Source organism: Maylandia zebra, linkage group LG15, assembly GCF_041146795.1.
Source record: "Maylandia zebra isolate NMK-2024a linkage group LG15, Mzebra_GT3a, whole genome shotgun sequence".
NCBI lineage: Eukaryota > Metazoa > Chordata > Actinopteri > Cichliformes > Cichlidae > Maylandia > Maylandia zebra.
In genome coordinates, this window is record NC_135181.1 from 3,650,001 (window position 1) to 3,666,349 (window position 16,349).

The following is a 16,349-nucleotide window of genomic DNA, read 5'->3' on the forward strand; positions in this document are numbered from 1 at the left end:
TGTATTGGGCTGTCAGTTGTGTGTGTGTGTGTGTATATCTGTGTGTGCACAGTCCTTTGAGTGGAGTGGTTTTGTCTCCTCATAAACTCTTGTTTGTATTCCTGTCAGTTGATTGCATAATATAAGGAAGAAAATACAGTCTGAGCTGTGCTACTGCAAAACTACTTACAACCTGGTATAAAAATCAAGCGCACATCATCGCTGGCATCATGTTCAACCACCAAAATTTAACAGGGACAAAAAGCTCTATTCCAACCCCTCTTTAAACGAGTCTGCCTCGGCGCTGCTGTCTCTCCCGTGCATGGAGGACATTATGCTAATTTCCCTGGGTGTCTGGGTCCCGCTGCTCCTCCAGAGTTCATTATGATAATTGCTAGACATGGATGAGAACGCTGAGAATGTGAACCTGAAACCAGCAGGAGCTTTTTCCACGCAATCTATATTCAGGGAAATCCCGAGAATGTTCCCCAATCTGGATCATAAAAAAAACACATGGGGATGCTGTAGATCTCCGTCTCTGTTTCTTGTGTACGTGCACGCTTGGATTGGCTCTATTATGTCTTGGAATAATATAAAACAGCTTCCCCTGGTTCTCCCTGTCTCCATCTCTTGGGGTTTTCGCTTCACCTTTGAAATGCAGCCATGTCAGTTGTGCGCCGGCTGAGCGTGCAGTTAGGGACGGAGGTTCGACACCGCCTCAGGCCCGCGTCCAAAGACAATGTTGGTGCAGACGGAGCGGCAGACAAGAGATGACACGACCAACACGCTGCAGAGATCAGCGTGTTTCAGGGAGAGATCGAACCAGCAATGACTGCTAAGTGTGCACAGGCGATTAAGAGTAGACAGAGTGATGGCTTTTATTTTGAAATAGGTAGAGGAAACTGAATCTTAACTTAAAGATCCTGTATAAGGAAATGCAATTACCTGGCTATGTTTTCTCACTCCAAGTTTCCTCATCACACGGCTGTAATTTTGTAACAGCAGTGGTTTCTAAAGTAAATGTGTGTATCTCAGAATCAGATAAGCACAGGGAAGTCTTCTGGGGTCCCCATTGCACATAAACTGCATTATTATTATTACTATTAAGGTGAAAGAAAAACTGATTTTGGTGGAGAAACAAGATTCTGATGGGTGGGGGGGGGAAGTAAGTTACAAAATTCCTATTTTATTCTTAAAATAAACAAAAATGTACAATCACAATGCCAATTTCACTCACTGTTGTCAGGTCTGTGTTTCCCTTAAAAAACAAAACAAAACAAACAATCGAAAAAAAATTATGATCTTTATGAAACGTACCAGCAAAGTCTAACAGTCTCCATTAGATTGAGTTTCCTGACAAGTGTTCATGAGAAGGAGCATAACAATAGAAATAACGAGTAAACTTTACATAAGAGCAGGTACAATTCCTGGATATCATACATGTTGATCAATGAATAATACAAGTTTTTTTTTTAATGACAGTTTGTACGCAACATTAAAAAAAATTTAAAAAAAAAAAATGAACCTTTGTATTTTGAGGAACAGCAAAAAAACCCAAACAGAAGCAGATGAGGACAGGTTAGGGTGTCAGTGCTGCGTTTAGGTGTAAACAGTTTTTAAAAGATTTGTGAAGCAGATTAAATAAATTCCAACAGATGTGCATAGTATTTGGGAAAATGCTATAAAATCACAGCAATCTAAAAGGTTTTTGAATTTGTTTATTTATGTTATGCTCTAACAGCAAAAGTACTTTTCGTGCTGGGCTGAAGCTGCTGGAGAAATGTGTGTGTGTGTGTGTGTGTGTGAGTTGAGAAGATCCTCTGCAGAGTGTGCGTGCAAATCTTAAATGAAAAGCTTGAAGTCTGATCCTTGGACAGGGCCATGTTTTTCTCAGCTTTTAAAAATTGGGTTATTATATTACCTTCATGCACTCAGTATCATACTGTATGAAAGCAAGAAAAGAAATGCTTTTTTTTTTTTTAAACAAATGCCAACTGCCTTGTGAAATCAGATTAAACTCCAATATAAATGGCTTGTTTGGCCAAGTGTTATCCATTCTGTGTGTGTGTGTGAGACTCCAGTGGCGTTACATCTCGACTGAGGACCAAAACCACGAGCCCTGCTGGCAGCCCGCCGCAAGTGCTGCTAGAAATAAAACAAGAAATAAGTGCTTTATGAAACAAACATACACAAGTCTCCCATATTTTTTGGTTACCAGTTTGCTGCCAGCAGCTGAATCCAATCACCACTTTGTTGTTTTGTGTTTTTTGGTTGTTGTTTTGCACTTTTTCCCCTTAAACTTTAACACATTTTAAAATCTCGCACGGTAATTTTTAAACCCAGACCTCCCCTCATATCGAGCCCACAGAGAGATTTTAGATTTAGACCCTTATTGTTGACATTAGCCAATAAAGAGGGTAAAAATCAATTCGGTAAACCCAGAGTAAAAATTGGAAAATAAATAAAAGCCGAAAGGATCACCAGAGTCTCTTTTGTTTCTCTGCGATTTCCTTTTTAACCCAAAAGACAGAAAGCAAGAAAAAAAAAATACAAACCTGTGTGTGTGTGTGTGTGTCACACACTAAGACAGACTTTTTCAAAGCTATCTTTTACATAGGATATGAAAGCTATAATAGACTTGGCATGTCAGAGCTATAATCTTGACCGTGCTTTCAGCCAGGCTGGGTATGAAAAAAAAGAAATGCAGATATAGCAAATCTGTGGGATCAACCAAGGATTCTTCCAGTCCTGAGGAGTTCATGTATCACAAAATAAGTGATCCTTAAAGTCTGACCTGCCTCTTTTAAAGTGGGCCATTAGGCACAGTACCCACTGCAATCATCTTTGGGCTGGACGTCAATTCGTGTCTAAATGCACCATTTCTTATTTGGAAGAGAAAATGCATAAGTATCTGTGTGCATGTCAGACTAGACAGAGCAAAGAAATCAAGCAGAATTTCCCCAAACGGATAATTATTTTCCCCCATTGAAACTCTCTTTAATGGTATGTTGCCAAGAGGCACAATACGAGTTATTGCTCAATAAATACCAAAGGTTTAATTCCGAGCCAAATGTGTGTCAACGCCTCGCAAGGATGTGGGGCTCTGGATGTGTAGAGCAGAAAGTTACACCAGAAAAAAAAAAAATGTTGCAATACTCTTTGGAAATTACATTTCATATTCAACACGATTTTAAATCTTTGGGTGCTACCAGAAAAACAAAAACAAAACGTACTTTCTTAAATTACCTATCAAAAAAAAAAAAAAAAATCATTTTAACTTAGTCATATAGATGCATCAAAAATATTCAGATTACCTTTCTTTGACTCAAGTTTCAAATACAATACATAATTTATGGCTTTATAAGTTAAAACGAAGAAAACGCCTCAATCTACATCGTTTCACCCACAATATACAAGTTAAATTAATCGGTTTAAAGCAAAATTTACTGTCCACACCACTTAAAGTAACATATGCGTTACTCTTATTACTTGCTACTCAGTGCTTAACTTGCATCTTGATATTGTCGTAGTACAAAAAAAAAAAACAACACAAAAAAACATGCTCTGCAAAAAAAGCCTTAAAGAAATACAAACACTGTACAAAAGAGGCAGTCTTTAACAAATATCGTCGAAGCATCCCTTTAGCTTTGTGGAATAGAATAAAACTGAAATAATGTCTCATCCACTTGGGCCTAGTAAACCAAAACTGTCTTTTTCATTATTGCTTTGAAACTGACTCCCTTTGTAGCGCCACGGTCTAAACACATTCCAGGAGGACAAGTCCACACACGTTTGGTCTCTCTTGCTCTCTCCCTCTTTTTTAATCTCAACCTTAATTTCCAAAGGTAGAGACAGCTGATGTAAGCTCAAAAATCCCCTTTTTATTTAAAAAAAGAAAGAAAGAAAAGGTTTTGTGCTTTCAAACCATGACATCAGTTGACTTCTTATCTCTCTGCCTTCTTCAATATGGCCTCCAGACTGCTTCATCCATGCGGCCTCCGGGGTTGAGTACAGTTGGGGAGTTACTGTGGCTTCCGTCGCCGTCCACCCCTCCCTCTGTCTGGCTGGGCAGGTTAGGGTTCACCAGGGATGTGCCCGTGGAGGCGCTAGTGCAAGGCGGGATCATCCGGGACGGCGAGCGGTCCCCGCCGGGAACCATGGAGAACTGGTACGTGTTGGAGGACGTCCCGTAGTACAGATAGGGTGTGCTGCTGGTCTGGAAGGGTCCGCTCTGACTCTGGGTGGAGCCCGGGTACGGAGGGGGAAGGTAGGTGTGGTAGTGGGCGCTGCCCAGCGACATGGCTGAGGTGACGGGCGGGGTGTAGGTGAAGGTTGCCGGGTAGTGCATCCGAGGGCTGGAGAAACGGCTCTCTGTGAGGGAGGAGAGGCTCGGGAACTGGCGCTCGAACTGACCGGGGAATGGGCTCAGGTCAGAGGAACCTGAAAGGTGAAAACACAAAACGCACAAACACGTGAATTTCGTCTGTGTTTTATGACGTCGACAGGAAGGATTTATTACGGAACCTAAATAATCACACATCAGCTTGTCAGTTGTGATTGCGCTGAATGTGGTTTGGACTATTAAACCATTTAGCACTTTGTCTTGTAGAGTAATTGAATTTAACGAATACGTCTCTTGAGAAATTAAACAGCAGTAAACTGAATTGTCTATGAACCAATCTGAAGAAGCTAATAGATTTTGCGGGCACGGCTGCGGAGCAGCCTTCATCTATCAATATTAATAATGATATATCGATGAACTTCAGTCAGATTTTTTTCCAGCTGCTGCTATTCGGTTTCCATGAAGTTACCAAACGCACATCAGCAAAGTCGCGTGCAAGCATGTTTACACCTTTGCATATTTATGTTCCTGTGAGTGTGTTGGTGCATGTTTATGTGCATCTGTGCAACTGTTTATGCATGCAAATATATCTGTGCGTGCGTGTGGGGGTGGTGGGGGGAGCTGTATGTGTGTGAATACTGTATGCACATAAAAAAAAGAAGCAGTTGGGATGAATCAGGAGCTGCACATGTGGAAACACTTTGAGCAGAAACAGTTTCCATGAGATCCATAATGAGGCAGGGCTGAGCTCTGATGTGGCTCCTCTCCTCGCCTCCCATCGGCTCCAGCCTGTGTGTGTATGTATCCGTGTGAGTGTGCGTCCGTGCAAGCGCGCGCGGGAGGAGTGTGTGTGTGTGTGGGGAGGGGGGGATGAGAAGGAGCTGCTCCATCTCACCCTTCGTTCCTCTTTTCGCTTCATCCCTTTAAAAAATACCCAAAAAACCACTAACTGGCTGCGGCGAGCTTCGCGCTGGGCGAAGAGTTTAAGGAGAATAGGAGGTCCTCCCCTCCCCTCTCTCCCCGTCTCCCTCTCAGCGGTTTAGTCCAGCCATGGCGCTCTTATCATAAATCACCAGGCGTCTTCTGTGTCACCATGTCTGCTGCGAGAGGACAGGGGGTGGTGGGGAAGAGGAGGGGAGGTGGGCGCAGTGTTTATGTGCAGGGAGGGATTGCGAAGCCGGGTTTGTCGCTGCAGCGTCAGATAGCATATGCTGCTAATTAAGGCCTTTAAACTTCCTCTTTCCCCCCCCGAGATCCGTTTGATTCTAATAGAAATAGTAGGCGATTGTCTCTCTGTTGCAGAGGGGCAGTGTGATCTCAGACGTGACCGGCGCTGTTCAATAAAACCCCTGCTTTTAACTTCAGGACCTATTTTTGTGCTCAAAGAGGCCCTGTGATGATGGGCCAGATCGAACTTTATCAGCCTAAATAAAACCAGAGTGTAAACATCTGAATGTTTGGAAGGATGTTACAAAACTCGGGGGCGTTGCTTCCGAATGAGGTGTTTGACTTGACTGATGAACTTTTTTTGCGATCGCTTCTGAGCAAATGTAACATTTTGACACACGAGCCGGACCGCTTAAGGGAGGGCGGAACCCCGATACAGCATCCATATCAGCTTCTGCTCGTGCTCGTCGGTATGTTCTGCGGCTGGATACGGTTACACAGCCGCCTGGCGAGGTGTCAACATGATCTCTGGAGATCTGAGAGCCTTAGTCACATCGCTTAGGAGGCATTAAGCGCTTGAGGTGTGCGACTGGGTAAAAGTGGGGAGGCGAGTTTTTGCCCCCGTGTTGGTGCTCGCGCTTTGAGAACAAAGACCAACGCTCGCTAGATGAAAGCTGAAGTGAGTGACCAAACTAATCAAAGTTGACAGGGCAGCTGGCGGGATTTTAAACCCTTTCTAATGCAGAGTCACATGGCTGCATCGCTTAATCACTCACCCTCGCTCGGGGCACACACACACACACACACATGCACACAGAGGAGGGTGTAGTATGTTAGCACAAGGAAACAGAAACAAAAAGTAGTGTAGAAAAAAACTGGTGGCAGTGAGTCAAACAGGTGTACAGGGCAGAAACTCGTCTGGCGGCGTGCAGGGATTTTAAAGGAGCTCTTACATTGGGGGAAAAACGGGGACAAATTGGAACACAGATGCTGCCGTTACTGCAAACAGACTGGCTAATGCAATTACCCAGAATGCCTTGAGAGAGTGGCACATCGCTGTAAAGACACTTTATTTGTCAGTCACGAGCCTGTTATTATCCCTGGGCCTGTTATTACCCATGCTCCTCTGGGATCAAAGGCTCTGAGCTTGGAAAAAAAAGAAAAAAGGAAACAATAGTTGTTTTTTTCCCTCGACTGTTTGAAAAACATCAAGCAAAGCGCTCTCTGGAGAGATGGTTGGACAATATGGCCTCATTCCTCACGTTCGCCTGAGAATGAGCTTGCTTTGCTGAATTATTCTCTCTTAAATAGTAGCTCATAGTTTTTTCTCCCCTCTTTGTATACGTTTCTGCTTTTCACAGTGTGAAAGTGCGTGTGTGCCTGTCTCTCCACCCCTACCCCCTCTTTCTCGCTGTAAGAAAAATGCTGAAAACTTGTTGTAAAATGTTGTAAACTAAATTACTTGTAGCAGATTAAATGACCCTGACAGTACCTGGCAATCGTCTAGGCACGTCACTGATGGCAGGCAGACCTGTGGCTCGGCTGGAGGAGAGGGGGGTGGTGGAGTGGACCGAGGGGGACGCCATGGGACTCAGGTAGGACGGATACGTCTGTTCGTACGACCAGGGAGGAGAGGACTGGGACTGACGAGGGTCTGAAGGGGAGAAACGGAGGGAGAGAGGACAGAAATGGAAGTGGGAAAGAGGGGGGGAAGATTACAGAAAGACGTATAAAGAAAACACAAGACAGGAAAAGAAAGGAAGAACGAAAGAATTACCACTGGCCCACAAGCTTGTTCAAATATTCAGATTTCTTTTGGAAGGGGGGGGCAGGAAGGTTGGCAACAATAACACAACGAGCTGTGGACTTGATCCGTCGCTATGCTTCTCCGCGCCTGTGTTTAGGGTTAAATATCACTCGGGCATGTTATGCAACATTTTTTAATAATAAGACTTCTAATGTTTACCTTTTAGAGAGAAGATCTTCCTGTTTGCCTTGTAAAACTGTGTGCTCGCAGCTGAGGCACAGAGAGCCTCGCTGGCACTCAGCCACGGTGTAAACACACCGGCAGACAACCACAACACTTTATCATTGTGTCTGTGCGGCAACAAGGACTCAGAATGGAAGCTGATTGAGACAGAAAGTATATGTGTGCGCGTGTTTATGTGTGCATGACAAAACTAAACTATTTGATTGTTCACTTTCAAGTGATTTCTTTCACTGTTTTTGTCAGATCACAGAAGGTGAGGAGGCATGCCAAAAAACCCAAAGAAACCAAACAATCTTATCAATCAAGCAGCACCTGTTTGGCAGTTAGCTCACGTGGTACTTTCAGTCCAGTGTACAATTGTCACCCCCGCACTGCTTTGCTGCGAAACCGTGCCCTCAACGATCCATCGAGTCGCAACACAAAACCATGACAGAGATTAACTAAGAGCTAAATGACGACGTGTGACGTGCCTCCAGAGATTTGGGTGATCGGGTAGCAGCCATCCCAAACCGTGAGAGATTTTGTTACCTTCTAAGATTGATAGAGTGATGGAGCAGAGAAAGACAGATGATCTCAGAGGCACCGTGCTTGGTGTTTTGTGGCTCAGGATGTGTCTGAGGCTCCAATTGGGGTTTAATATTTCACCTTACATACAGTAAACGGTGCTCGGTTTGTGACTCAGCCCACCTGTCCAGAAAAAGCATGGCACGTGTTGGACACGCGCCTATTCCATGCGTCAACTTGGTTATACTTTCTTGGAAGGGAAGCGATGTGAAAAACGTCAAATTTTAAAAATAAAAATGCCTGCTAACTCCTTTAAAACCTTCCTTTCCTTGTGTGCATCCACAGTTCAAAGCATGTATGTCTGTGTGAGGATTTCTTCCCACGTGAAAATAAGAAGACTCGTTTTTAAAATACAATATGGAATTTTGGCAACTCAATTTTGCAGGATGACAGCAGAGTATGATCATATCATGTTCAGCACAAGGAGGGTTTTGGTATCCTAGATGACACATACACACACAAAGCTTGGGCAACAGCAAAATATTTGTATTTGAAACTTATAACAAGGAACTATAAAATCGCAGAGGTTTAAGATCAGATACGGAACAGCATGCTAAGAGATTCTGTGCATGCACACTTCCTGGACGCTTCCAGCACCTGGATTCTCCATCAACACCAGGAGGTTTGTATAAGCTGTCCTTGGCGGCTCACCTGTTATCTGCGTCTGTCCCTGTGGGTTGAAGGAGTTGGCCGCCGTGTTGAGAGCTGGCCGGGGAGCTTGTGTCGGAACCGCGACCCTCACCCTCATCCTCTCTAGCTCGCTGAGGCGGTCGGAGAACAGACCAGTTTTGGGAGGATCCTCGAGCTTCTGACGATGCCCTGCAGACACAGAAAAACAAAACAAAGCACTGTTATATTGACGGGACGCAGGCAGTAGCGAAACACCCATTTAAACACTGACTGTAAGTGCTCCGATGTTGCCAGCAAAGAATATTTTTTTTAATGTGAAAGAAAAGTTCTGGGCAACGTTCAACTCTTAGGTTGTTTGCTGCTCCTGAACCTTAGAGGCTCACTTCCCGATAAACACAGTTTGTACCCCAAACGAGGAGGAGGTGCAGGCGCATCTGGGAATGGTGTCCCAGACCCTGATAAGTAACAAAGTCATGGGAATAAAAAGAGATGTTCTGATGTATGTTAATTTTTAACCTGAGGCTTCTTCCACTAGTAAACACAAGCTCTCATGCCATTGCCCCATTATCCCCACAGGAGTCATAACCTATGCCAAATATATTATGCATTTTCTCTTCCTGCATTCCTTTACCAATAATTTTACACCCTTTATATCCCCGATTCTATTCCACTCTCTCAGCCTGGTAACTCTACACTCCTCCAACATACAAACACATATCCACGCAAGATGATGTCTGAGCCTGTCTTAGCAGTCCGTTTGGCCTTGTAGTGGGAACCAGTGCAAAACCTGCCCAGGGCCCACAGGTGTAGATTATAGTTTAGTAAAGGTGGGGTAGAAAGAGAGGCCTGGACACACACACACACACACACACACACACACACACACACACACACACACACACACGCACACACGCACACACACACACACACACACACACACACACACACACACAGAGTTCTCTTTAACACCGACACAGTCCTGTGTCGGTGTGTCTGTCTGGTCTTGCACTAGTTCTCCTGTAAAGGCGGTAAAGTAAATATCAAACAGAGTAGAAACTCCTGCTGTGCTTGGCAGGGCTCCAGCTGGCTCAGGCAGAAACAGCGCGCTACTTCAGAATCCTGCCTAACCTGACTGCTGCCTGAGCTGGGAACAAAGGCCTGCCAATACTCTTATAACACCGGGTGGGTGCACAGGAGAGGGCGAACAAAAAAGAGCTTTAAAAAGAATCATCACTAAGGCATCATTAGAGAGATCAAAGAAAAATTCCAGCCTAACTATGTGTACCGATGACATCCCAGCTGAGGGGCTCCGCTGCATGTCGTATCCATCTTTCCTGTTTGTGCTGATTATCTAAGTTTGTCGTTTTGTATTTATTCAACTAAGACAGAAATTCTTTTAGAAACCGCCCATAACAGTCGAACATTTTTCCACTACTGCAACAAAGCATTATTTCAGCCTCAGTTATGCTGCTACAAACCATGTGACTCTCTCACAACAAATTAATTTACTCTGGAACAACTGCTTGGAACTTTAATACCAAACAGTGGTGCAATGAAATTGAGACTCGAGAATGGCGGCAGAGAAAAAAAGAAGGCAGCCAGTGACAGTCAGACAGACCATGATTTTTATTACAATGACGTTACCGGACTGGCATCATCCAGCTCAAAATAAATAGACAATCTCATCATCGGTCTCCTCTAGCTGCTCTGGAAAGGAGAATAATAGCGGCTACTAAAAGACCTCAGCTTATTGAAGACTTTATAATATAATTCAAGCCCATATTTCATTAATAATATTTCCCCATCGTTCCTGCAGATAATTTGTGCCTCTCGCTGGCATTCCTCGTCTCTCTGTGCAAGCTGCGCCCAGTCAATCATAGCGTTTCCATTTTCAACAGACCCAGTTTCTATTCTAAAAAAGCCTCGGGACACAGAGCAGGCTTTGTGCACAGCCTGTTTCCTAGTGATGGGAATAAATAGCAATGGGAGACCATAGGGGGATGATGGGAGACAGAGGGGGACAGGCGCGAGCAGGGAGGCAACGCCGGCGAGGGAGAGACCCTGATGACCAGTAAATTAAGAGCTCTGGGCTGGTTAGGCGACGCAGGTTCTGTGAGGAGTGCTGAATGGTGAAACAGTTAGGGAGACTTTAGGATTTCAACATATTTGTCGACGATCCTAAAATATAGACAGATGTTTAAGAAGATAAAAATTATACTGACACGACATACAACAAGCTAACTTCACTTCTGTTACAGTTTCATTCAGCTTCCATCCTCAGCCACCGTAAATGTCAACAAATCTATGGATGACACTCCGTTTTAAAGGAAGCCTTTGTATTTTTTCCTCCTATAGGAATGCTGCATGTCAACCACCACATTAAGGTCCAATTTACACTCCAACCAGCCAGACCTCAAGTCCATTAGTTTAGCAGGCCTTGACAGTAAATACAGTTTTTCATGAGTTAATTACACCTTTTAGAGGACAACTGTTGCCAAACACAAGATGTCTCAGCTGTTTTATCGGAACCCTAGCAGGGCGGAGGAATGAGCCGGGGGTATTTAAAGGAGCGGGAAAGGCGGATGATTTCACTGCCGTAGGGAAAGTCCCTGAGATTCCCATCATCCCTGTGAAAACAGCGGAGATTTTCGATAGCGCCTGCCACTTCCCTGCCCAGCCAGCGCCCGGAAACATGGACAGATTCAGACCAGATGTGAACAACTCGCACACACACGGAAACACCAGAAACGCAGAAAAAACAAAAGGATGTATGGATACACACTCCTACTGCATGCGCAATCATGCGTGTTTGCACTCAGCCACTACACAGTCACACACACAAACTAAGATTTAGAATGATTAGATAACACCTCTATAGATAGTATCTCAACTCGCACGGTTGCACGCTGATCCTAGAATAGTATTATTTCAGCCGTTCCAGAGAAATAAGTCTGGATCCAGCTCACCCCTGCTGATCTGATAACAGTTAGTAAGAGCAAGTAGGCAAACACAATATAAGTCTTCCATAATTAATGGCAGCATTAGATTGAATCTGAGCCTGAGCACAGAGATCTTTGACTAATGGTTGGCTGTTATGTCCTGGCTGGGAATATCCCTCAAATACCGTATACATTTCTTTTAGCCGGATAGTGGTTTGTGTAGGGATTTTGCATCGTGTGGTGTATCAATGTCCTTTTAAAAAAGCTTCAGGAGCTTCAATAGTTAAAATATTAGAAATGTTTGAAGAATTTTGTGCCTTTTTTATGAATTTTTATAGCAAATGTATGTACACATGAAATTACAGGCAGACAACAAAGCTTATCAAACACAGGACACTGGTGAAACAGCTATGCTAGGCTAAGCTAAGCTAAGCTAGGCTGCGTGCAGTGTTAACGAATTTTGTACGGATTAAAAAACAAGATATAATATAATAATTAGTGCATGCAGGAGGTGGTGACAGTCACAGGTCTTTATGCTTATCTTAGATAATGTCTCCAAGCTAGAGACAGATTTTATTGATGTGCCAGTTCAGTCTCTGCTAATTAGCGCACCCCAGCTCTTCTCATATCTGGCTGGCGTTATGGCCGGGTTGCTATTATGACAGCCCTCGATATGATTCAGCTACTCTTCATCGCATCCTCAGATGTGGGTGGCTCCGTCTGACAGGATGACAGGAGGCCCAATCTAAACAGAACCAGCAGATCTGCTCTGCTGCAATGGTAAACTCACCGACGCAGCAAAGCAGAACAAAGACTACCTACAGTAGCTGCAGTCTAAACAGGGGACCTGGTGTTTTCCCCCCCATAAATTAAAACATTTTACAGCAAAGAATCTTAACTAAATCTAATTCCATGGTGTAATCTGTAAAAAAAAATAAGTGTGGGAGATGTTATTGTTTTCCCCCCCATAAAAACAATCTAGTAACCATTGTGGTCCTATATACTTTAAAGCCTGTTAGAGCAGGCTGGTTATTGAGTTATTGCTTTCACTGTAATGTTTGCAGAATAATTATAAACCTTAGCCAAACAAGTTCAGAGCTTAGACATATTACCACAGCATTAACAAGAATACTGTAACAGATTACTGTTATGAACTTTTGGATTTGAGAGTTAATAAAAATGTGAAAATGACTTGACTAGAGCTTCAGGTTCTAACCTGTGAATGATGCAATGAATGACGGCCAGGTTAGGACCCCTGCTGAATAGTTAGTAGGCCACAACCGCTACACCAAAGCCATCAAATTGTGCGCTTAACATAACTGTCGCAGACAGCAGCTCCAGTACAATTCAACAAGTCAAAAGAAGAAGCTGCAGGACACACCTTTGTAGGGAATTCAGATGTCAGCAATCAGGCAAATATTTGACACGTAGTAGGAGTATTTCAAGGATGTTTCTGCGAGTCACCGGACTCTCTGAATCAAGTTCACTTCTCTTTTGTTTAGATAATTGTAGTTTTCACTCTGGAAACAGTGGTGGTTTCTGGCTTTATGAAAAGTAGAAACTGAACTGACCTGGGTCATCCTTCAACAATCATATCTGGATAAAATTCTTTCCCTAGCAGCGGCAGGGTCATATAGACCAGAGGGGGGAGGATCCTCCCATCCTCCCAGCTTAAATCTGTTGGAAACACTGAGAATAGTTGGAAAATAAGAGTCTACAAGTGAGTCAGGTGTGAGTCTGCAATGAGCTGATATTATTGCGTAATGCACAGCTGTCTGAAAAACTTGCTAGCACCGTTTGAAGTAATTGATAAGCAAAGAGGCATGCAATTTCAATGGACTGGACATTTTGAACTGATCCCAGATTACCATCATTACTCCTGGCTATAGCCTACGCCCGAGGCTGGAATCGACTGTCATTGCCTATCAAGAAGTGTATTTTTAGAACGCTGATCTGTTCATTTAAAGCTCCTCCTCCTCCTCGAACTTATCAAGTTTCAAGTGTCACCACAGAAACATCAGTGGGAAATTCTCCTACCTCAAGCCTGACTAAGTAAAATCTGAGGAAAATGCAGAGCAACAGAAAATCCTGAATAAATGGAATAATTTATATATTTGGTGTCACATCGTGCCCTCTAAGCCCTTCAGTCTGGTTTATGATCACCAGGAGAGCCTGGATGAATGTATCACTGGGGCTGATTCAGACCCCCCACCTCTCCCCCAATACTCATGGAGCCTGGGTTGAATCAGCCCGTCTGTGTTTGTGTGTGTCAGTCATCTCACGGTGGAACAGTAAACTGGATGAATGAATACGCTGGTTCCATATTTCACTTTTTTATTTGGAGCTTTCACAGTGGCCATGTTGTTTTTGTGAGTGGTCAGAAACAATGAATTATTTCACGTTGCAATCTGAAGCTGGCAAAGCGTGGCTTAGTGGGTGACAGCCAAACGCACGTCTACCATGGGGGTCTGGTATAAAGGGAGACGAGGTGGGGAGAAGAGAAAAAGAAGAGAGCAGAGAATAAAAACAGAACTGAAGGGGGGAAAAGAGGGAAACGATGATGAGGTGAAAAAAGAGAGGAGGTGTAGGAGACGAGGCAGCGAGCAAAGGAGTGAAGGAGAAAGAGGGAAAGGGGGAGCCAGGCTGTCGTGGAGCGCTGCCAGCCGTCTGTGTGGTCCATGCGTTCCAGCCCGGAGGAAGCTAGCCAGGCAAGGGAAGGGCACACACACACGCGCACACACAAAATTCCCAAAGGCGATACATTTATTGAATGCAAACACACTTTATACACATTTGTACAATACTGTACAAAGTTTAAAGAGCACCAGCGCGCACACACACGCCACCCACCAAACGCACACACACACACAGAGTTTAGCTCATGTGTGGCTTTCAGACAGGCTCCTTCTGCACCTCTCTGCTCGCATTAACGTCTTTTGATTCAGAACAGGGGAGAACAAATCCATCTGAGATGTTTTTGTCGCATCTCGGGGCCAAACAAACCCAGACTCTGTCTCGTTATCTTTATATCTCCTTATGATTCACTTCTGCCTCCCTTTCTCGCTCTCCATTCTTCTGTTGTCTTCTTTGTCTCTCCCTCCCACTGGATTATTTTGTTCTTTAGACGCCTTGGCACGTCTTCAAGGGACTTCATAAGACATTCAAGTGACTGGCCGCCTCTAGAAAAGCCTGAAGTATTTCTTTTCTTTTTTCCCTCTGCCCTTTTCCCCACCTTCCTACTCTGTTCATCGTTCATTTCATTGCCTTTTTTCCCCTCCTGATGTTTGGATGACTTTTATTTGTTCAGCTACCATTGTAAAAGCTGTTTCAAGTGTGGCTGTAGCCGATAGGTGAATCTTCTGAAATCCTCTTTAATTACTTGGATGATGAACAAAAGAACACTGCTTCAGTTACTGCTTAAGGCAGTAACTGAAAGGGTACAATAATCCAGACACGTAGAGGGCTTCATTCCTGAACATAATTCAAGGATATTAAATGGTATCTGTCTGACATCATTTGAATTTAACGGTTTAATGCAAATGGCACTTTAGCACTTACTGTACAAGCCCCTGCAATGGCATTTGTAGGTGTGTAATATATAAATGTTTGGAGGCATTTTTTTGTATCATTATATCCAACAGTAGGCACTACATTTTGCGTATTAACCCAGCTGAGAGTGTGCCAGACAAGAACCAATCACAGAGAAGCTCACAACACAGCAATATTGACACAAGCTGCCCACAGGAATCACAATAAGGTGATAAAGAAAAGAAACCACTAAAAATGAAAGAGCAGCAAATCTGTGTCAGAGTGTGTCTGCGATCGCTTTATTTTCAGTTTTAATAAAGTGTCAGTTCATTTTATTACAAAATAGCAACTCTTTTGTTGGCTGTTATTTTCTCCGTGTTCTTTACTGTAAATTAAGTATCACTCATTCAGTTTAAACTCATTAATTTAATAAGCTCCACAACAAAATCTCACCAAGTAGTAACACTGCAAATTAAGTGACATGTTTTTGTTTCCCTATCAATCATGCACCACTCCTAATGCCAAAGTCCTGAGTCATCTTTTTCCAGCTAAACTGAAACGTACGAGGTTTTAATGAAGATTATCTTGTCCAAGAGAAATAATCAAATTATATATATTAGAGTAAGCAGCTTTTTATTCTGGATATTCCTAATCCAGATTTGTGAAAACAATGATGGAACTTTTGCCGTGAGGACTCCCCAGCTTTGGAATTCCTGGTTAGGAAAGCCAGCGTTGATTTTCCTGTTTTGGGGGTATATATATATATATATTTGTAAAAATGTTTTTTAAAATCATTTATTTCATAATATTATTGAAAATATGCACACACTCTTGTCTTCAGTTTTACTCTGCAAAGCACCAAGTAGCTGCAAGTTAAGTTATTATCATCAAGTACATAGAGAAGCATAACTCCATATGGAAGTATTGTGCATCTAAGTGTGTGTGAGAGTGTGTGTGTGTTGCACGAGTTTGGCTTGGCAGACAGACAGGTCTCCTGAACCACTAATATTGTCTGCAGGCTTGTAAGTACCATGGCTTCTTCACCAGACTTGTTAACACCCTGACCAAACCTGAACCAAAACACGACCCCGTCCCCATGCCCAGAACCCCCGAGACCATACGGCTTCAAACCCCATAGTGCAGAGACGGGCCTGACCGCTAACCTCCACTGCTGACACACAACATTCGCGCACACACACCAAGTTATGAG

At 43.5% G+C, this 16,349-nt stretch overlaps 1 protein-coding gene across 5 annotated transcripts in view; it reads right to left on the bottom strand.

The window, feature by feature from the left end:
* Positions 1 to 1,268: 1,268 nt before the first annotated feature.
* runx2b (RUNX family transcription factor 2b) overlaps positions 1,269 to 16,349 on the bottom strand; it is a 40,621-nt gene continuing 25,540 nt past the window's right edge. For 4 of the 5 annotated variants that reach the window (XM_004542192.6, XM_012916255.5, XM_004542191.6 and 1 more), the window contains 3 exons: positions 8,694 to 8,861; positions 6,981 to 7,142; positions 1,269 to 4,419 (listed from right to left, as the gene is read on the bottom strand). In XM_004542192.6, the coding sequence (XP_004542249.1) occupies positions 3,941 to 4,419; positions 6,981 to 7,142; positions 8,694 to 8,861 (809 nt within the window). In that variant the 3' untranslated portion in view covers positions 1,269 to 3,940. The remainder of the gene's footprint in view (positions 4,420 to 6,980; positions 7,143 to 8,693; positions 8,862 to 16,349) is intronic. The other variant, XM_004542194.6, reaches the window with a different exon arrangement.